At 49.0% G+C, this 20093-nt stretch overlaps 12 protein-coding genes across 17 annotated transcripts; 7 read left to right on the forward strand and 5 right to left on the reverse strand.

Annotated features, from left to right (window-relative positions):
- The first annotated feature begins 170 nt into the window (after positions 1-170).
- On the forward strand, positions 171-1807 carry FOXG_17250 (uncharacterized protein). Of its 2 annotated transcripts, XM_018397268.1 has the most exons (3): positions 171-1051; positions 1105-1474; positions 1533-1807. In XM_018397268.1, the coding sequence occupies exons 1-3, from the start codon at positions 558-560 to the stop codon at positions 1707-1709; spliced, it is 1041 nt and encodes a 346-aa protein (XP_018258032.1). In that variant the 5' UTR covers positions 171-557; the 3' UTR covers positions 1710-1807. The 2 variants fall into 2 exon arrangements, with proteins under 2 accessions (XP_018258032.1, XP_018258033.1); XM_018397269.1 differs by having other exon boundaries at positions 177-1051; positions 1105-1807.
- A 46-nt stretch (positions 1808-1853) lies between these two features.
- Positions 1854-2075, forward strand: FOXG_22707 (uncharacterized protein; the record flags this gene model as incomplete). The annotated part of the gene is made up of 1 exon (XM_018403114.1): positions 1854-2075. The coding sequence occupies one exon, from the start codon at positions 1854-1856 to the stop codon at positions 2073-2075; it is 222 nt and encodes a 73-aa protein (XP_018258034.1).
- Positions 2076-2990: 915 nt separating this feature from the next.
- On the forward strand, positions 2991-5170 carry FOXG_17251 (uncharacterized protein). The gene is made up of 5 exons (XM_018397270.1): positions 2991-3302; positions 3354-3592; positions 3653-3903; positions 3959-4358; positions 4408-5170. The coding sequence occupies exons 1-5, from the start codon at positions 3098-3100 to the stop codon at positions 4558-4560; spliced, it is 1248 nt and encodes a 415-aa protein (XP_018258035.1). The 5' UTR covers positions 2991-3097; the 3' UTR covers positions 4561-5170.
- Positions 5080-6210, reverse strand: FOXG_22708 (uncharacterized protein). Its single transcript, XM_018403115.1, has one exon. It carries the CDS (start codon positions 6099-6101, stop codon positions 5349-5351), a length of 753 nt encoding a protein of 250 aa, XP_018258036.1. The 5' UTR covers positions 6102-6210; the 3' UTR covers positions 5080-5348.
- A 509-nt stretch (positions 6211-6719) lies between these two features.
- Positions 6720-8769, forward strand: FOXG_22709 (uncharacterized protein). 5 transcript variants are annotated; one of them, XM_018403119.1, is made up of 3 exons: positions 6720-7130; positions 7254-7455; positions 7504-8769. In XM_018403119.1, the coding sequence occupies exon 3, from the start codon at positions 8068-8070 to the stop codon at positions 8386-8388; it is 321 nt and encodes a 106-aa protein (XP_018258040.1). In that variant the 5' UTR covers positions 6720-7130; positions 7254-7455; positions 7504-8067; the 3' UTR covers positions 8389-8769. The 5 variants fall into 5 exon arrangements, with proteins under 5 accessions (XP_018258040.1, XP_018258041.1, XP_018258037.1 ...); XM_018403120.1 differs by having other exon boundaries at positions 7546-8769; XM_018403116.1 differs by having other exon boundaries at positions 6720-7455.
- Positions 7205-7426, reverse strand: FOXG_22710 (uncharacterized protein; the record flags this gene model as incomplete). The annotated part of the gene is made up of 1 exon (XM_018403121.1): positions 7205-7426. One exon carries the CDS (start codon positions 7424-7426, stop codon positions 7205-7207), a length of 222 nt encoding a protein of 73 aa, XP_018258042.1.
- An 811-nt stretch (positions 8770-9580) lies between the features above and the next one.
- FOXG_17253 (uncharacterized protein) lies at positions 9581-10998 on the forward strand. The gene is made up of 2 exons (XM_018397271.1): positions 9581-9999; positions 10056-10998. The coding sequence occupies exons 1-2, from the start codon at positions 9696-9698 to the stop codon at positions 10562-10564; spliced, it is 813 nt and encodes a 270-aa protein (XP_018258043.1). The 5' UTR covers positions 9581-9695; the 3' UTR covers positions 10565-10998.
- On the reverse strand, positions 10951-13057 carry FOXG_17254 (uncharacterized protein). The gene is made up of 2 exons (XM_018397272.1): positions 12307-13057; positions 10951-12259 (listed from the first exon to the last, which is right to left on the reverse strand). The coding sequence occupies exons 1-2, from the start codon at positions 12604-12606 to the stop codon at positions 11168-11170; spliced, it is 1392 nt and encodes a 463-aa protein (XP_018258044.1). The 5' UTR covers positions 12607-13057; the 3' UTR covers positions 10951-11167.
- Positions 13058-13709: 652 nt separating this feature from the next.
- On the reverse strand, positions 13710-13850 carry FOXG_22711 (uncharacterized protein; the record flags this gene model as incomplete). Its single annotated transcript, XM_018403122.1, has 1 exon — positions 13710-13850. The coding sequence occupies one exon, from the start codon at positions 13848-13850 to the stop codon at positions 13710-13712; it is 141 nt and encodes a 46-aa protein (XP_018258045.1).
- Positions 13851-15977: 2127 nt separating this feature from the next.
- On the forward strand, positions 15978-16734 carry FOXG_22712 (uncharacterized protein; the record flags this gene model as incomplete). Its single annotated transcript, XM_018403123.1, has 4 exons — positions 15978-16106; positions 16169-16303; positions 16353-16462; positions 16518-16734. 4 exons carry the CDS (start codon positions 15978-15980, stop codon positions 16732-16734), a joined length of 591 nt encoding a protein of 196 aa, XP_018258046.1.
- Positions 16735-16768: 34 nt separating this feature from the next.
- On the forward strand, positions 16769-17373 carry FOXG_17255 (uncharacterized protein; the record flags this gene model as incomplete). Its single annotated transcript, XM_018397273.1, has 3 exons — positions 16769-16797; positions 16869-17038; positions 17183-17373. 3 exons carry the CDS (start codon positions 16769-16771, stop codon positions 17371-17373), a joined length of 390 nt encoding a protein of 129 aa, XP_018258047.1.
- Positions 17374-17540: 167 nt separating this feature from the next.
- FOXG_22713 (uncharacterized protein) lies at positions 17541-17645 on the reverse strand (the record flags this gene model as incomplete). The annotated part of the gene is made up of 1 exon (XM_018403124.1): positions 17541-17645. One exon carries the CDS (start codon positions 17643-17645, stop codon positions 17541-17543), a length of 105 nt encoding a protein of 34 aa, XP_018258048.1.
- Between the last annotated feature and the right edge of the window lie 2448 nt (positions 17646-20093).

Consider the following 20093-nt stretch of genomic DNA (forward strand, 5'->3'; position numbering starts at 1 on the left):
AACTCAAAGGGAATTATTTTCGAGCATTTTTATTTTGATTGAATGACTAGGAGGGAGAGGATAAACTAGTAAAGTGACAGTCAAATTTTTGGATGCTGCATCACGTGCGTTGTCGCCCGGTCAGCATGAGCTAAGCCAAAAGTGACATGATTGTTTTCTTGCCCACTGAGCTCATTCAACACCATCACCATCACCGTCCGTCATCATCAACTGACGCGACTGCATCAAATGGACTTCAAAACACCAATCCGTCAAGTCTCAAGGCTTGATTCTCTCCCTTTTGACCAATCAACGCCACGTTCGCCACCATCGCCATCTACTACTCTCAAACGACCACATCTCAACGAGTCGCGCAAACGTCAATATCCAGCATCACCACCTGAATCTCACTCCTCGCGCAGAGTCAGAATCAAAACCATGCCTGCTACTCCAGCTAAGCGTGCTCGCCGGACATCGACAATGACCAAACTCCACGCCCCGGCGCAAATCCTCTCATCAATCCTCCCAGTCTACCTGCAAACAGTGAATCGAGCCTTGCTTCCCAGAGCGATGCATCCATGTCACGCGGTAGTAAGCGCTCGAAACGCTCTTCGTCGCCGACCAAGTTATTTCCGATGTTTGGGCCAGAAGGGCACCGGTTGGTGAGAGATTCACTTAGCATGACGGCTCCACGGCGAAAGCTTCCTGAGTCCCTTGCTGAACTATATCGAGACTTTTATGATGTCACGGGGCGATATGGCATCATTCCGCGGGGTATCAAGGGGGCTTTGGATCAGCATCTCAAATTGACAATGTCGCTTGATCGCGTGCATGATCATATGTTCTTTGACGATGAGACGAGCGAGGACTTGGATAAATCTGAGTCTATGTCTCCTGTAATGGTCTTAGACGAGGAAATCCTTCGTCGCGCTTCGCGCATTGCTGATCGGTCAGATCAATGCTCTCAGATGCTCAGCGATGAGGCGGCCTGGAACTGTCTTGTACATTGCCCTCTGCTCGATCTATTTACTTTCGACATGGCAGATCAAACCATACTCGATTTTATGCCTTGGTAAGCTGAACCCCCCCGCCAGAGACCATCATATCAAACTCTAAACCTCCAAGTACAACAACAAACATCGATTCCACATATCATCGCTTTCCTGACCCTGCCAGCCGCGTCGACTTTGCCTTTTACTTTACACTTAATACCATTCCTCCTGCGAATCAACCGCCTGCCATTCCGTGCTTCAACTGGACTTCGGACAGGATGCTTCAACAATACCCTCTCGCCTTCAGCATCGAAACTAAGTGCTACGGCGGCAACGCAGCAAAAGGGGAGCAGCAAATGGGAATCTGGCACGCAGCGCAGTGGGAATTCCTCATCACTCGCGCGGGTGCCGAAGCGGTAGCAAAGCTAGACTTTCTACCTGGTATTGTAATCCAAGGTCATACCTGGTCACTTGTTATCACGATGAGGAACCAAGGCATAACGGTACGTTTGATGAGAGCTTTAAGAGAGCTTTAAGAGAGCTTTTGCTGAATATGTCTAGAACGTGCTTTGCAGTGTCGAGTTTGGAAATACAAGTTCTGTTGTTGGTGTGTTTCAGGTTATGGCTGGTCTGAGGCGGCTGCGGAAATGGTCTCTTGAGGTGCTATGGCCATGGTATACGATGTATTTACCGGGATTATGCGCAGATGCGAGAGCTGATGAAGTACGCCAACCGTAATAGAATTATGACCTACTCAGGTATTAACGGCGGAAACGAGCCCCGTTGCGTGTCTTAGTCCAATCATGCTTCTCCAACTTCGATGGTTCTATCTCTGTTCACGGCAGAGCTGCCTCAACTGAGCATGCTGGTGACTTCAAGCAAATGAAGGATGAGCGTCAGCGAAAGAAGGAACAGGCTGCACGGGAACTCGAGGAGCAACGCAAGTCTCTGGCCAAGCGTGCCCAGACACCTTCAATCCCCCATCCTAACCAGTTCTCTCCCGCTCTTGCGATGACGGTTGAGACTGCTGAGCCCAAGCCCCTGCCTGACGATATTCCACCTCGCAGTCTCCAGAACGAGCTATTAGCGTTCAAAGCTTGGTGATTTAAGCAAAACCTGTGGCATGGAATACCTCACATAGAAGATTGAACCAATCAACTCACTACTGCGGCTCATTATGAATGACCCGATCTTCAATCCATTTTAAGCACATCCAGTGCGACGCATGGAAATAGGTCGGAGATAGACGCATGCGTGAGAATGAACAGGGGGTACACGACAATTAAGAATAGAAGAGTACGGATAGGTATAAAGCAAATGAAAACAGATTAGAGCAGATGTTCGTATTGGATTAAAATGCATTTTACGGGGCCATAGTCAGGTATTCAGTGTTATGTTATGTTATGTTATGTGTATTTTTCGTCCGGGGGGCCATTGGCCCCGAAAAGTCTCCTAGGGGAGCACAGGACGTGCTGAGCTAAACTATCTAGAATTGCTGTCGCATCCGAATCCACCTAGAATACCCGCAATGTCCACTTGCATCAACCGAGAGCGCCGGACGCCCTTTCCTCCAAGTGGCACCTGCCCTACTCGTAGCCAGCCCTACGGTAGTCTCAAGCACATCGTCTTGGACGTCAAAGCAGGTAACCCAAGGAAAGCCCTTATGCAACTGCTATTCCATCTAGCCCATCCAGCATATCATCGGCACAAAGGCGCATTTACTTTCAAGAGGTCATCCCGTCAGCGGGTCCCGCTAGTGTTACAGCTGCTTCTGTTGCAATTTTGGCCTATAAAATTTTTCTGCCCTAGCAGAACGCCAACAGCGGGTGCCAAGGAAAAGTTTTTACAGGAGAGGACCATCAGGTATTCAGTGATGGCTAATTATTGCCTACCCTAGGGTAGGTGCTGATGAAATTGCGGGGTTCATTTTATCTGTTACATGGCCAGCTGCGCAGCCACACCCCAGTCCGACGTTGCCCCACCGACCACAAAATACCAGGCTTTAAACAAAAACATTCACGACTCCGCGCCATCCCTTGACATTTTATACCGCCTGCACTTCCCATCTATCGCCCTGAACCACAATAACCTTGCGCAAACTCGCTCTTTTCAGCTGTTTACAACCCATGTGGTATCTTGAAGGGGATTCCGTGGCTGACCCTACAACCACGTTCATCGAGGGTTGGATACGCGAACTCGAGAAAAGCAACCCCCCCCGTGTATGGGAGGACGGTAGCTTCGACATCGGAATCATGCCAAGCTCAGGAAGCCCCAAGAAGCCAAGGACGAGGAATACAGCACCAGATCCGGATGCCACGCCGCGTCAAAAAGGTTCGCTCTATTGAATGCCGATCTCAGGCTTACCACTGACCGTTCTCTTAGGAGCGGCGAGTCTCTCAGACGCCAGTTTAGACTATGCATCATCCGAGAGCGGGTCTAACAGATCAATTCCGATTAGTTCTGGATCCTCAAGCCCCAGGAAGCGGGAATTAGAGCTGCGCAATGCAAAGCAATATCCACTTCAGCGGAAGAGGATAACGGCGGGTATAGCTCAGATCACGCCGCTCATGCAAGACCTTGCACATTTGATCAATGGTCCTACTATTCCCTACAACATGAAGGTGAGTAAAATACATCTTCAATGAAAGGTCCTTTCAATGGTTGACGTTGGAGTGTGCAAGGCTCGAATCACGACGCAAGAGCGCTTCCCTAATCCTCCACTAGAGAGCTGGTTCATGCCACCCACCACAGACCAAAGCGTTATAGCAAATGACGAGTATATCTACAGACGGCTTCGCATGATTCGTCGCCGGACGGCTGAGTGCGAGGACCGGCTCTCTCATGAGTCGACCTGGAATGATTGCGTTCATTCTCCGCTACTCGAGGTTGCCCTTTACGAGAGTGAGCAAGATGGCGTCTCATATGAGAACATGTATGTTTCTCCAACAACGGACTGAGACTGGGTTGACAATTGTTCTCACTACCAGCACGCAATGTCGAATTTACCCGGGCTTACGCGACCCCGACACCTTCATCACGGACGCAAGGATCGACTATGGCATATTTTTTGAGCCGCAAGAAGACTCATCGCTCTACTCAGCCATCAAAACATTCAAAGCCCGCAACGAGAACAACCGAGTGGCCCATGTTCAGCTGACCGACGAGCGAGACACGCCGCTTGCCATCAGCATCGAGACCAAGAATCCGAAGTCGACTGGTAGCGGAGTTGCTGGTCCTGCTCAACTTGGGACCTGGGTGCGAGCTCACTTTCGACACCTGGAGTCTTTACCTCGTGCTGATCCCGATAACCTTCCTATGCTTCCTATCATCTTTGTAAATGGGGCTGACTGGCGTGTTGATTTTGCTCAGCGCACACCTGATAAGCTGGTTGGATTTCTCACCCTTTTTCACCATATGCGTGCTAACTGTGTCGCAGATTATCTGGGAGAGCATTCAGATTGGTTCCACAGACTCTTCGCACGGATGTTATGCTATCATCGCTGCTCTACAACGACTCGCTGGGTGGTGCCGAGATGATTACGCACCCTGGTGGGAGAAGGCTCTAGCTGGACTGGAAGGACCTGTCTAGAGAGATGCACCGAGTAAACCTCTGGAAAAACTGTGCAGCTTTGACTCGCGAGTGCCCTTGGTAAGCCGGGCTTTCAGAGACCATCGTGTAAAGAAATGACCCCGTTCCGTCTTGAGAAGACCCATGCCATTGTGGAAAATGTTAATTGGTTTGAATCCTGGAATGGGCCTAGCCTGACTAGATTACTTAAGTAGGTGGTAGTGCGGTTCTGGTTTGTAGAAGAAGTCAAATCGATCCTACAAGAGCAGATGTTTTACACAGGGGGTTAGGCAAAACAGCGGCATTTGAATCTCGCAAGATTAATGTAACCATTAGATCCGGAAGGACTGAGAGTGAGCTATTTCTATATGTGTCCGGGGATGAGGGCGGAGGCAGGAACTTGAGATTTTAAAAAGACGCCACACATGCACGGGCCAGAAGAATGGTACTTAGACGAAACACCTGCGCAACTGTGTACAGTAGGGACAAGTCATCTGGATCTGGAAGGTTCAATGATGGATGATAGGAGGGGCCTGAGGCCATGCCGAGCAGATCTGGCAATGCCGTGCTTTTTGCCCGGATGCTCCGATGCAAGTTTAGGACTCAGAACAAAATCGCATTCGATACATATGATAGCTGCTTCCGACAAGCTGTAATAAAGACTGAGCTTCTGCAGCTTTGCTGGGGGTAAAATAGGATGGGTACATTGTTCATCAACACAGGAGCTGGCCATTATGACTAAGCATACATAAATATAATAGACAGGAATGGTGGAGATGGGGTAGATATCAAGTCCAAGTTACGTATTCTCAGCTGCGCCACTGCACGGCGGCCTCAATACGCCACCCTAAACCTGCAGATGGGCAGGTAATCACTGTACCAGCTGCATTTGTCTCGTAAAGATATGCGAGGTTTGCCATGGAAAGAACTAAGGGGAAAAGTTTAGCGTCGTCGCTTCTCCCAGTGTGCATGTATATCTCATCTCCAAGTTTGACGGTAAGGTCAGGTAGTCGCCGGGTACAAATGAATGTCCTGACTTGGACCCCAACAATGAAGTCTCCCGGCACCTCGACCATCATGTTCATTTTATGAACACAGAGTGCAATATCCACAGTCGGCTGTATACCACGAAACATAGCCAATATCCTGTAGCTATCGGCAGATATTTCCCCGTGGATCAACACTTCGTACAGGAATAGGTCGGGTTTATCGACCTTTTCGAGGCCCAGGACACGAGCTATGGCGAAGGCATCGTAGATTCTGGATAATTCCTTCAACCAAACGGCGACAATAACAACTTCGGTAGCACCCTGTTCTATCATCCACTGTCGCCGTCGCAGGGCTGCATGCCAATTGGTGAAGAACGAGACAAATGGTCCTCCCGGCCTTTGCCACAAGAGGTGGTCACGGCACGCTTGGGCGTCACCGGGTCGCGAAGGATTGCGTGCTATCATGTTCCCATTCTCATCGAACGTGCAGTTTTGGAGGCGATGATTGTTGTGCACCTCGACGCGAAAGCCAATATCACAGGGCCAATGGAACTCTTGCAAGTTGAAAGCCATAACGCAGTATTGAAGAGGACGACTGACGTCAAACGGCCTAGATTCTTGGCTCCATAAGTTCTTCAAAGGAGAAAAAAAACGAAATAAAGAAAGAAAAGACACGTGCCAGACCAGGCATCTAGAGTGGAATCATGAGACACAATTCTAAATTTCAGCCTCAGGCAGCGACGCATCGGCGAGAAACCCATGACTCATTGTAAAACATGGCCAGTATCACCCTGCATTACGACAGCCCATTGGGTTGGTTCTGTATGCCTTTCAAATCTTCTCTTTTCTATTTCCTCGTAAAAAAAAGCAATCACAGATACCTCATATGAAGGTGATGACGTTACTCCTAAACTATCCAGAGGATCTGAGCCTTTGTGTGAAGGTAACCCTACTGCATTATCCAGATGCTGTACGAAGGGCGACACCCCATCGCTCCCTTGTGTCGATCATGAAGACGATCCACTTCTGACCACAGTAGTGTCGATTGATGATGTGGAGATCGCAACAAGAGAAGCCAATCAAAAGACCCCAGCACGTATGAGACACGGTCGTCATAAGCGCTGGTATGATCGAAGTGCATATTCGAATGAGAGATACACGTGATGTATACTTGCCAATCGTCATGCAACCCCGCATCGGACTCGTAGGGGATGCACGGCGTACATGTCTATAGGCTAGAATACATGCTCGAGTATTCGGGCATGAGATGGTAACTTGTCGAGCTCCTTCTGTATGGAGAGGGCTGCGGCCTTTATGCCACACAAACATATTGCTTTACCTCCCCCTCCCCCTCCCCTCCCCGACCTTTTCATGTTGAGGGAGCCATGCCTAGCCTGGACGGGCAGTTCCCAATCCGTGAACGCTTTGCACCAGGCCGCTTCGACATCTAGTTCAGCTCACATCAGATCTTCCATGTGTCGATTCTCTGCGCCATCTACGTGCATACGCCGGTGCTGGCGCAGGCTTTCATGGCGTGCCGTACGTTGAATATATGCCACATTCAGTCTTCTCATCGAGCTGTGAGAGCTAAAGTAGGAAGGTGTGAGTAACATATCTCCATTTTAATATGTTCTATTCCCAAGACCCCATTGTGTCCTTTGCTGCCTACTCAGTAATCACCCGGACACTTCGTTTCGTCGTCTAAGGTTCACAACATCTTTACAGACAACTCTATCGAGGGTCTCGCCTGGCGAAGCGCGTCGCTTCCTTGAGAGAACTGGAGTTGGTGAAGCCTCTAACAGCGCAGTGTCAGTTCTGACTGGCTGATCGCTGGTGGTCTTGGTGGCGATGACTGCGCCGACGATAGTCCCCGTAGTGCCGTCTACTTGCCCTTCCATGCCGACGTTTAAAGAACGTTCTGGGCCAGGTATGTAATCTTTACATGAAATCCCACACTCGTTGATCTCAACAACAGAGATTGGAACCGGTTCTGGGGCACTGGCTCATTCGTAGTAAGCCAGGTTCAACGATCTGTAACAAAGAGCGTTTGTGCGCGCCAATCAGGCTTAGGCCATGTCGCCTTTCTGATAGGTATCGTTACTGCTACAATCAGCTATCATGGAAAGAAGCCTGTGTGCTGGCACAACTCCGAATCGGAATGGCACGACTGGATGGATATCTGCATCAGATCAGAGCAGCGCCTACCGATGAATGGTGAACACTTGGAGAAACGGAACTTCAAGTTGACTTGCTACTGCTAATAGCTCACGGGGACCAAGAGGACAAACGACAATTAGGCTGCAAAGAACAAGGCAAAGAACAATAGGGGCTTGACGAAACCTGAGAGGTAGTTTCTCGAAGGGACGGTTGCTGCGGGTGATGCGCTGTCAGAGTTGGTGCCTGTTGTTGTTCCCTGACCGCTTGACCTGTCAGTTAGGAAATTTCAGCTTGAGATTCGTCATACACCAATCCTTGGGGATGCGCTGGCCAAGTTGGCACCGGTCTGGATAAGAGGGTTGTTTCTGGCGCCTCTATTGACATGCTGATCAAGATGAAGAATGACGGTGGGAACGAGGAGAAATTCGTAAAGAATATAATTTTACATCATGGCGCGGAAGAACATCGGGTAGCCGGAGACTGGCAAACCAGTATATCTCATTTGCCGATGATGCTGCTAAATGCTACGAGGATTGAGCGGAGCATGAATGTCCCAAGGCCAGTTGCCACGCCGCAAGTCAATGTTGCATTTGACAGCGAGAGCCAGGCCCGAAACCTCGATCGAACCCCAATGTCGACCTCAACCAAACTCCCTGGCTTGATATCATGGAGTCAGCAAGAGCTACAGTTCAATATGGCCTAAACCGAATGTTGATGCTGTCGTCATCATCTCTCTTCCTTCCATGTCTGCCAATGGACACTGTGGTATCAATACTTTTGGGGATCGGTTCCATAGTGATGTTGGAAATACGACCTCGCACCCTTGTCGGTCCCAATGTAGATCATCTGCTTGGACTTGTATACACATCTTGCGCTGTTCAAGGCAAAACTTTCGTTGGCAGCATTCAGAGTAGTGTGTTCAAAAAGAGGGGACTGGATCGGATCGGCAGATCCAAGAAGCTATGAAGGCAGTATTTAACAGAAAGCAGTGAAACAATCAACATTCGGTATTTGGATCAAAAGTTTTTACCGGTGGTCTTTTGGGCTGGCACACTATACCAGTCGCCTTCAAGTGCGCTGAAACGCAATAATAATGGAAATTCAAAGGTAAACTAGCTCCATAAGAGTGTGATATACGCTTTCCGGTTAGTTGATGCGTCGAGTTTCGACCGAGTCGGCTTTCTGATGAGCGCCTTGGCAAATGCAGGAAAGTGGCCTCGGAGATTCGAGTCTGTCCAGGATGACTTATGTATGACCCGTAGTCCACATCCAGAGAACCAGCTTTTGTTGTTCCTCTGCGCTTCCTCAAAGGCGCATTTTAAGGCTCGGGATAAATTCTAGAGTAAGATGGCTTAAAAGCGAGTTGGGCTCCCCCAAGTATCTTTTTATCCACATGATGATAGAGGAGGGCGAGATCAGGAACTCGACCCCGGTGGTCTCCACGATGCGGCTGGTCAAGATAATGATAGAATGTCTTGAGCCTCGTGCTGGTCTGGAACATGTGCATATCACGTACGTTGATGCGGCGTTTTTTTTTTTTTTTACCATACGAGCGCTAGAAGACTGTCAGCACATGAGCTTCGCTAGCCCGTGGTATATAAAGACCTTAGCATCCGTTTTCAATAAAAGTGCGTGAGCCTACTGAGCCATACCTGAAGACGCCATTTGATACTGAACTGAAAGTCGGTTCGCAGTGTGCAACAAGGTAGGCTGTAATTCTGAACGTTCTTCTCAGGATTCACCGCACGATATCATGGTATCGCGTGGAATCGGTGGCTAGCACTCTATTTTTATTGGCTGATTCTGTTACGGGGAAACATGGCCCCTGCCCGGAAAAACAATCGGATACATCCGAGCTGACGCCTTCCAATCAAGGTTTCCCCGCATAGTCAAAACCTCCATGAAAGCGTACGATACAGGTATCACAATCAAGATCAACAGGAGGTATTTTCCCGTACAAAGAAAGAAAAGAAACGCAGAAGCAAAATAGTATGTGCTACCAGTCTTAAAATGAAAAATCGAATCATCACGAGTGGCCTGACGTCAACTGCAAATGAATCATCAACTACTGTACGGTTAATCCAAGGACGGATTCAGGAGGATTTGTATGAAGGAAAATCCGCAGGCATAAACAAGGAGATACTCGGAAAAATTGAGTCTAGGCTCGCGTCATGCCAACTCGACAAAGTAACGGTAATATGCGCGTCCAATTACGTTTGGGAGGGGGATTTCGAGGATGGGCTGTATATCGTGGGCGGGGCGTGCCAAATCCAACTTCGCATTGCCGGGTTGGCTGGGGACAAGATGAAAGTTGGTATGTTTTTACAAAGCAGTTTTGGCGATATATGCAATCCTGTCTAACAGCAAAAGACGCGACTGAGCACCACACAACGTGCAGTTTGTCGCGCGACAGCGAAGGGCTCGATGAGACAATTAGGAGCACGGACCTCGACATCTACGAGAGCTACGACAAGGGCTCAAAATTCTCATCGTCCGGCCAGCTTACGCCGGGTTCTGGAGACGATTCGGATTGTGGACCTTTCGACGATGAGCCTGCTCCTGTTCCTCCGCCGGAGCATCCTGGCGAAGATTATACGGTGGACTCGCTGTCTCGTGAATCGACATGGGGTTCAGACAACGGAACAAGCGCGGATGAAATAGTCGAGAGTGCCCAGCGCTCGGCGCATTCTGAATCCGATGCTCTATCGACAGAATATGACCTTCCACCCTCGGCACCCAGTACAATGATCATTACGGGGCATGGAGATGAATCTATCGAAATTTCAAACATAAGCCAAGGGGATAATGCAGTCTTCATTTTTGGGTCCGGTATCAGCGAAGACTTGATGGAAACATTATTGCCTCATCGATCAAGTTGAGATTGACCTTTCAAATCCAGCGGACATCACCTTGAGCGTACTGCTGTGGTTGATAAACAGCCTTAGACTGTCGACTACAAAGGAGCAATACCTTGTTCCGTGCTCACCCCCGCCTTTTGATAATCTGTCTGCGGCCCTCTGCCGATACCGAAGTCCTCTGCCTTTGACACAGCCAGACGGACCCAGTAACTATAAGACAGTTAGGATGGCTTCGGCAAGTCCTTCTGCGTTGGTGAGGGCATTTTGCTAAGAAGCCGTTGGCAATCCTTTCATCTGATACGTTGTAAATAAATCCATATGAAATTGAACGCATTAGTTTGTATGATGCGTGGAGTCCGAGTTCATCCATTTGTCAATAACACTTAGGAAGGCATGTATCCTTGGGTTGGAGGGCAATGGATATGAAAGTCGACACTTGTTATTCAAAAGATGACAGGCCTCGATGGTTTTGTCTATCATAGGCATGTAATTCCTGCATCCTGTTCTGCCTTCCTGATACTCGCCCATCGTTCTTTCCATCCCCTTCCTGATAAGCTTCACCATGTAGAGCCATTCGCCTGTTCGATGTCGGCCATTTGAACCCAACACCATAACTATCTCTAGCTATCTCAACTTTGCTCCTTGATTCTCATCCGGACACTCAATTTCGTCGTCTGAGATCCGAAACTTCTTTGGAGTCGACTCTGACGTCTCGGGCGTCGAAGAACGTCGCTTCGCTGGGTGAACTGGAGCGGATGAATCCTCTGACTCTGCAATGCCGGTCCCGACTGGCTGACCGCTGGTAGTACCGTCTACTTTTCCTACCATCCTGGCCGTTGATAAGCGTCCTAGTACACGTATGTAATCCTCACATGCTCTTCTACGTTCCTGAGTCTCGTCCGTTGATCTTTCCATCCCCTCCATGATCTGCCTTAACATCTCGAGTCCCTTTTCCATTCGTTGTAGGTCAATTGGATTGGACAGCAAACCTCGAAATGAAATGAAAAATGCCAGATTAATCTGGTTGCCGATAGTTAAAGGAGATCCCTTTCCCAGCTGCCCGGCCTTTAGCTCAGGGGCGCTTTGAGTCAGTGAGAGAGCCTCCTTCGGCTTTAATTGCTCAATGTAAAACCAAGCGAGGTTGAACATCTCCAAGATCGTTTCCGGGTGTTCTGGCCCCAGTACCTCTCTCTTAGACTTCAGCACACTCTTCATCATTTCCTCCGCTTCCTTGAAGTGTTTTTCTTTCCGCAACATTATGGCCATGTGGTGTGAGTGGGAAATCAAAGCAGGATGGTCAGCACTCACAACCTTCGCCATCCTTTTCAAAACATCCTCTAGCATTGGCTTCGCTTCTTTGTAACCATCATGTAGGGCACAGGCACTAGCAAGGCGGCTTTTTGATTCGAGCGTTCTGATGTCCCCCTCGCCGAACAGCTTACACTTTTGTTCTATCACATTCTCTCTTATCCGTAAGGCTTCCCGAAAGGAACCCGTTCTTTCATAAGTCAATGCCAGTTTTTCCAGAGCAGTCAGTGCGTCGATTTCGCCTTCATCCACGATATTCTTTAATTGCTCAATTACCCTGTCTCTCAATACCTTGGCCTCTTGATAGCGGCCTTGAATGAGGTATATGTACGCCAGATTAGCCGTTGAAATCAGTGTTCTTGCGGGATCCTCTTCTGGGGCGCTCCTTCTCGTTTTGAGGACCTCGAGCTGCAGTCGTTCAGCCTCAAAACACTCATCAAGATCAACAAGAGTACTTGAGAGGCTTTCCAAGCAGTCCAATGTGTTTTCGTGTTTGTTGCCAAGAAGCTTATTGTATGTCCCCCATAGTTGGCAGTAAAGAACCTTTGCCTCTTGTTGACGTCCTTGTTGACGAAGGTACAAGGCCAGGTCTTGCCGTGAGCGCAAGGTATTGAGGTCGTCCTCTCCCAGCACCTGTTCCATGATTTCAATGGGCTCGAGCAAGATTCGGCTTGCTTCTTGGGGTCGACCGCCCTTGGAACGGAGCCGCGCCAAATCCCGCCATAAAACAGGCGTGTCAAGATGCCGCGCCTCATGTTGATCTGTTCGTGCTCGCATCGCCTCGATAATCATGTGTCTTGCCTCGTCTAAGCGATTTTGTTCCTCATAGATTGAGGCTAGGCTCAACTTGGTAGCGCCCATGTCGAGTTGGTTTTCTCGACTTGGTGGGCGTTTTTTCTTAACCTCCAAGACCTCGCTCACAAGAGATTCAGCCATTTCGTAACGGCCTTGCTGCTTGTACGTTTCGGCGAGAACAGTTTTGCGTTCAAGTTCGACGGCTGTGTCGTCAAGCATGATAGCCGACGTAGAACCTTTTCTTTCCCCCCATTTACCTAATTCCAATTGTACGTTGTCTGAAGCTTTGTTGGTATCCGGATCCGACATCGCGGTCGATTCGGCAATACGGTAGTCTGCGAGGTTACAATGAGAAGATTTGGAAGACCAAGTCCCAGAGACTCTAGGCGTGGCAGTCTTTTCAGGCGGTCTCGCAGGGATAAATGTCATACGATCTCTCCATTCTCCATTCTCCAAGGCAGCTATCCAACCTCTTTTGCCTCAGGCATCAATGCAGTTGAGTCGCGGAAGATGTGCCCTTCATCTCTCACCAATCAGATAGCTCATGTACGCGCTACTGCCCGAAACGTTTGTCATGTTACGACCCAAGCGGGCAAGTCATGTGGGACCATGTTTCCACCAATCAAAACTAACCAGACCCACAAACTCACCAACGGCGTCATCTTGGACTTCGGCTTGGTAAATTATGGGAAAACACGAAGTACCCTATAGGCAGTATTTTTCAGCTATCCCCTTCCTACTCAGGCACCGGATCACATCTTCTACTGCGGAAAAGTACCACCGCGTCTTCGGGTGAGGCTGTCCCCATCACCGAATGCAGCAATCAATCTAGCAACAGGGAGAGATTTCACCAAATTCGTCGACCTTTCCAAGGACAGCTCGTTCTTTGGAAAGATATGCCCTCGTTATTAGGCAACGGCGACCAGAGAAGCACTCGCGACTCTCCTACCGTCCCTATCTTCTGCACGTCTCTTTTGTACAGATTTTGTTTCTTTCTTTGTCTCTCTCTTATCTGTTTTTCGACCAGATGAGGGGCGTTGCAGCGCCCTTCATCTGGTCGGGATCAACTTGAGGCAGTCTCAAACTGCCGCACGCATAGGCTGATCTCTGCCTTCCTAATATCAGGCTCCAAGAAGCGGCTGCGATGTGCCAGCTGCGCCTTGTCATCCCGCTGACGGGTAACAGGCTCGATAGAATGCGCCATTTGTGCCGATGATATGCTGGATGGAGTACGGTTCACTGACGCGTTTGCAGAAATTGGACGCCATAGGAAAGACTAATTTCGCGTGGCGAATGACTAATCCTCTATGGCCAATAGCATTCCTGTAATTAGCGTGTAGATATGTTCCGATTTCTCTAGCTCAGCACGTCCTGTGCTCCAGTAGGGGACTTTCGGGGCCTATGGCCCCCCGGACGAAAAACTACACATAACATAACATAACATATCCCCTTCCTGCTCAGTCTCTATCATGATCGTCTACATCATTATAACAATCAAACTGTTGTAGGGCTGTATAGTGGACGAGTCGCTCACGCGACCCATCAATGTCAAAAGCTCAAAACCGCGAAACCTCGTAATTTCTCTTCTCTAAGCTTTAGTCCAATACATTCGTTCCACCTACCTAATTTCTGCCATCACAATTATGATTAGCAGCCGATGGCGAACCTTTCCAGCACTAACGTTCGCTACACATGATGTTTCGCAAGGCAGAGAAAGCTCCACAACACACTTGCCTCCTCCCCGAACCTTTGAGCACTAAATGCCCATCAAGGAAATATTCGGACTTTTCCAGGGTTAGCAATTGAAGTAAATAGAGAGCAAGGGTATATGGTCTAGACAGTACAAGAATGAATAGAGGTTACAGAGACAAAGAAGACTTGAATGGAAATATACCCGTTCGAGTGGGAGACATTGTGCCAGGATGGGGCAGGCAAAGAGGATAGGAAACAAGCCCCGTCTCCATAGTTATCAGGTGTCTCGAGCAGCTGTTGAAATGACTAGTTTGATTAAAACACTTTTTTACTAGGGCACTAGCCAGTTTCGCAGTTTGTTCGACGGTTTAGCCAGCCTTTCACAGGCCCGTCGTGCGATTCCTTACTCTTACATCTGAAGCAAGAAAACGTCCACCTAGTACCGGCGAAAGATCAGGGCCGTGCTTAGCGAGGCATTGCAAACGGGCGCCTGCGGTCGCTGGCTTACCGGATGGTTGTTGAGATTGCCTCGTTCCCCAGTCCCGTATTGCTAAGATACGGTTCGGCATTGTTCCATTTGCTCCGGCGATTGACAATCCCTGCTTGCATTGTCAGCCCTGTTAAACTAGCCTGTCAGTTTCGGTAGGTAGAAAGGACGTAACGGCGTGACCGACGCGGGATCCTCGCATTAGCTGGTGGTGGGGAAGGCGGCCATAATCAGCCGCCAAAGTATGCAGCGGCCGGTATGTGACGTCGAAACAAGCGAGCTTAGACACACTAGTTATAATATGCATTTTTCTATTTCCAGCCGCGCACAACCAGGCTGTAGTGCTTTTGTCGCCGATACTCAACGTCCCTTGTCCCAGGCCCCTCTATGGTTGTGCAACCATCCGGTAAGCTGAAGATGAAAACTCTGCTGTCGAGAAAATAGGGGTTTTGTGGCCATCCCTTCATTCAGGCACGGTACTGATTTGTGAGGTACGACGAGGGAATCTGACCCATGAACCCAACATACACGTGTCTTGTTAAAGTCTACGACTCCTAACGGTTTCTGCAATTCAACAAAACCCGCCTGGACTGTTTATGACCGTCAACTTGTCATTCCGCCAGCCAGAGTCTTCAACATCTACAGCATCAAATGCTTGGCACCATATGCAAAGATCCTCTCCGGAACCAGCGACTGCGACGTGAAAAGCCTGTTAGGCTAACATATAACTGCGTCTTTCCTTTCTTCGGCCGATAGCTTTATCCAACGTTTTACCTTGTCTGAGCGGTCACTTGGCCTGATTGCTCCAAGACTCTGATCTATCGCGCAGCCAGCCGCAAACCAGATGCAGTAACTGCATACTTCGTATCTGTTCAATACGGCCAGCAACAAGAAGGATACCCTATCGCTCGCTCCGCCTGCATCAATCTCCATCGCCCTCGAATGGAGGACCAAAGGTGCTCTCTACCCTCGATCTCGACACTCCTTTGTTTGGACGATGCCAGCTCGTCTTTGAACAAGTCCTCTCCGACTTCATGGCAATATTGTCCTCCCGTCGAAGGTCAGTGACGCTACTAGCTCAATATGTGCCTGATTGACGTACATTCTCATAGTCTCTCAGTCGTCACGTAGCCGTGGCCAAGCCGGATCAGGATGGACCCAACCCCCCCGGCGCGGACCTCCTCCCACGCCTCCTATGAGCACAGATGCTTCATTCAAAGGCTGCAGCTTCCCTTCTACGAGATCACTCAGCCGGTCATGCTCAGGTTCGGTACCAAGACTGTGCTGTGACGTGACCACGCCACCACTCAAAGCTGGTGCGCACTGTCAAACGTCGATAACAGCTCTTCGCCAAGCGACACTCCCTGTTCTTGCTCCACGTCTTCCAGGAACACATCACGCAGAACACGCCAACACAGCAGTGCAAATGTTCCCCCACCGTTCAGGCACCTGAGAGGACGAATACACGAGCCTCCCAGGTATGAGCCTCGTGTAAGCTGGAAGTGCACAAGAACTAACAGCAGTTAGGCGTGCGACAACTGCCGGAAGCTGAAGGCCAAGTGCGATGACACGAAACTATGTACAACTTGCAAGAAAAAAGGTGCTGAATGCAAATACCGTGACCCGGTGCCTAAGCCGTAGGTTTCAAGGGATTCACATTATCTTGATATCAAAACTAAGAATTGTTGACAGGACGGATAAAGCTCAAGTAGACATTCTAGAGGCCATCGGTTCTATTCACACCACACTTGACTCGGCCATGATGTACCTAGGGCGATTTGATGAGAGATTGATCAAGATAGAATCCTTCTTGCTAGGATCGCCCTCTGTCACCAATGGTGCTTCTACCAACCCAGCGAACTTCATAGCCACACCCGTACCACAGAAAAGCCTTTCAGGTACCTCATGATGAGCGGCGTAGAGCCTTCAGCGTACACAACAACATGAAGCGCCATGAGAAGCGCTTTCACAGGTCCGATTTAATCGGCACGGATTCGCGGTTGAGAAATATATGTTCAAATGACGCGACCGTCTTACAACAAGGGACGATTTGGAGAAGAAGCCTCTGGCGATTGTGCCTCCGAGACCGAGAGTGAGCAGGATGATAAGACGGCTTGAAAGATCCGGTCAAGGACAGTTTGCTCGGAAGTCTGGCGAAGTGGATAGTACGGCTCCTCAACGATGGGATGTCATCCTGAATAGGAGGCTGGAGGGTACCAGAACAATGCAGTGGCGTCCAGGGTTGGTTTCTCGTCCAATGTCGACTGATCCGTTATTTCAACAGTGAGATAGAAGACCAAAAAAAAAAAAAAAAGAAACAAACATGGAAGAGCAAACGCGAGATTTATCGTACATAGGCTTCACATTGGTGCAGGTTGCGTACACCGCCAACGGCGACGTGATAATACCAGCGGAAGCACCTCCATCTTTACTGGATGTCGACGGTAATGAGCTGATCCGTCTCCATGCTAATCTTGCAGGTGTTAAATGCATCGTCCCTGATGAGAAGCCAATGGCAAAGTCCAAGACGTCCCGTTCCATCAATTAATGATTGCGACTCGAATCCCAGCATGACCATCTCAGGTAGTGGCAGTGTTTTGATCCTTTATGACTAATTCTCAATTGCCAACTATGGTCGCAAAAACCCTATACGTAAAGGTCAGCCAGCTGTCAAACTTCCTCGCGAGTACAATCAAAAGTGGCCCGAGGAAGAAGTCACTGCATGCCATGATGCTTGACGCATCTTTCAACGTAATCTCCAAGCCAAAGAGCCGTGCACTGATCCTGACTGCTGCCATCCATGCCAACCAGTCTGGTCATGGCGCAGAGTCTCCCGCTGCCGGCGGCCCTCTCAAGACACTTCCCATTCATACCGGTACTCTTGTTATGTTTACAGTGTACTTCTCTACTGCCATGTGTTTGGTGAAAAGGGGAAGTAGGTGTTGGTGAAGGTGTCGGCTTGGTAAGAGCGACTGAGGTTATATTAATCGTTGCTGCGAAGCGCGCGTTATTGAAGTCCGTTTTGAGACCTGGTCGTCCCAGTTTCGAATATAAAGTTCCTAATCTGCTTGGGAATAAGATCAGTCCTGTCTTCCTGTATATGCGGAAGACGAGGGTATGTCAGCAACAATTCTCTGCGGCAAGCCGGGCTCGGATCGTGTTGGAGCCGACAGTTTAGGTGAAAGCGGTCAAAGCTATCGGTTTGCAAGAAAAAAAATTTCTAGCTTTATTTGGTCCCAGTCCTGGGGCTCAGCGACAGCCGTGATCTCGCATTTAAACCATCACGTCCGAAATAAGCTCTCGGCGGATGTATCCCGCTCATCCCCCGCCGCCTCTCATCCCTCTCTTCACCCCCTCCCATGAAAAAGAAATCCAAAGTAGAAAAACAAAATGGTATAGACACAGGATATGACAGTACAGTAAAGATCAAAATAGATTGTCCTTTTTTTTTTTTTTTTTTCTTTCACTTTCTTTGGTTTATACCGCACCGAAACTTTAGCCAGAGGCGTTTTGATTGTACAGACGCTTCTCACCATTCATACAGCGTGAATGTACTCTTGCTGACAACTAACGTCTATGCTATGATCGAAAAGCGCAACGCGATTCCTCTAAGGCAGATAATCAATCCCGTCCTCACCTCCACATGCTGGTCTTCTCCAACATAGTCCAGAAACAGTCGTTATGGTCTACAGATGGACTTTACAGTATTCTTTCTAGAGTGTCCAGAATCTGACCTCAGGATCTCACGGCCTCGATGGAATGAAGTAGATAGATGCTCAGCTCAGCTGCTCTAAAAATAGGTCGAGCATGGCCCGGCTCGTGCAGTTCTATTCTACAACGTACGCCACGGAAGTTACTCTTCAATTTCTCAAGACGGTGGCCGTCGGCCATGTCAGGAAATATAGGTTGAAAAAGCACGGCGCCATACCTCTCCACCATGTCGTAAGTCTTGCCAGTGGGCGAACATAATTAGAAAACGATTTCATCCAATGTTATCGATAACATCAGCAAGGCCCCAACTCTGGCTTTTTGCCATCATGTCTTGATTTAGAACATGATACTCGCTGGCTACAAGAGCGCTAATATGCCAGGTTTCTTCTCGAGCTGACAAGAGCACCACGGGTCGCGGAAGCTAGCAATGGAGGCCTGCATAAAGGCCCAGTTCCTAATAGTACAAGGGAGCCCGCATGAGGACGCACGCCATATAACCAAGTTACTCTGCTTCCAGTATAAGTTACACATCATTTTGCTAGGCTCCATCTGTACAGCTCTCTGGTACCTGATCGATGCTTTTGCTCGCATCCGATTCGTCTGATCCCCCTGTAGTAATGGGCTTGAATTCGCGAACGCTTACATACGCGTCCAGGATTTCCGTTCTCGAAGTAGCATTCGAGAAGTAGAGAGCCAAGGCTAGATCCAGTCTGCAGGTACAACTACCCAATATCTTGGTGTGAGGGTATGTTAGAGAAAAACATGGCTGTTCTGTTTTCATGTGTTCGTCATGAATCATGCCATCCAAAAACATCCAACCTCCCAAAAAGAGTACCGAGGAGATACACGTTCAAGAGCTCTCAGACCACGACTGACTGATCACTATGTAGCCATACGAAATGACGTACAAGTTCAATCAAAGGTACATGTTCTGGACGGATAAAGCAATGGATGTCGCTAGGTCTAGACGAATACCAACTTCTCATACCTCCTCAAGCAAACTACTTGGGGTCTAGTCGAGCTTATCTCATGGGCAATAGAGACTCCATTGCTAAGCAACCCATTTTCTGACAGTCAAAGACACGAGTGTCTATCAATCTCTTGCAGTGAGATTCGACTTTCTGCTCTGGTGATTTCATCATGGCTATTAATGTAGACATGCCATGCATCTGGGGCTCATACATTTTCACGAACGTTGCTTTCCTTTAGTTTCAGCCGAATACGTTCCAAGATGAGCGGTACTGCAGAAGCCATTAGGCCGGGGGTACATCGCTGATCCCTCCAAAAACAAGCACATTTCTGGTGGCCCAAGCGGACCAAACACACTACCTGTTTTCTGACTCAGCCACGGATGGCGACATTCACATCCCGCTTCTCAAGGACCCCTATAACGCTAGCTTGCAGGTTGTGACTGCGTTTCTCGTTCCAGAATGCTAAAAATACGCGCGAAAGGTAGCAGGCAGAAATTCTGGTGCAGTATTGAAGGTGGCTTCTCTATAAGGGAAGTTATCTTCAATCCGTCCCCGGTCGAGCCCGAGTTGACGCTGATACGACTGA

This window comes from Fusarium oxysporum, chromosome 14, assembly GCF_000149955.1.
Source record: "Fusarium oxysporum f. sp. lycopersici 4287 chromosome 14, whole genome shotgun sequence".
NCBI lineage: Eukaryota > Fungi > Ascomycota > Sordariomycetes > Hypocreales > Nectriaceae > Fusarium > Fusarium oxysporum.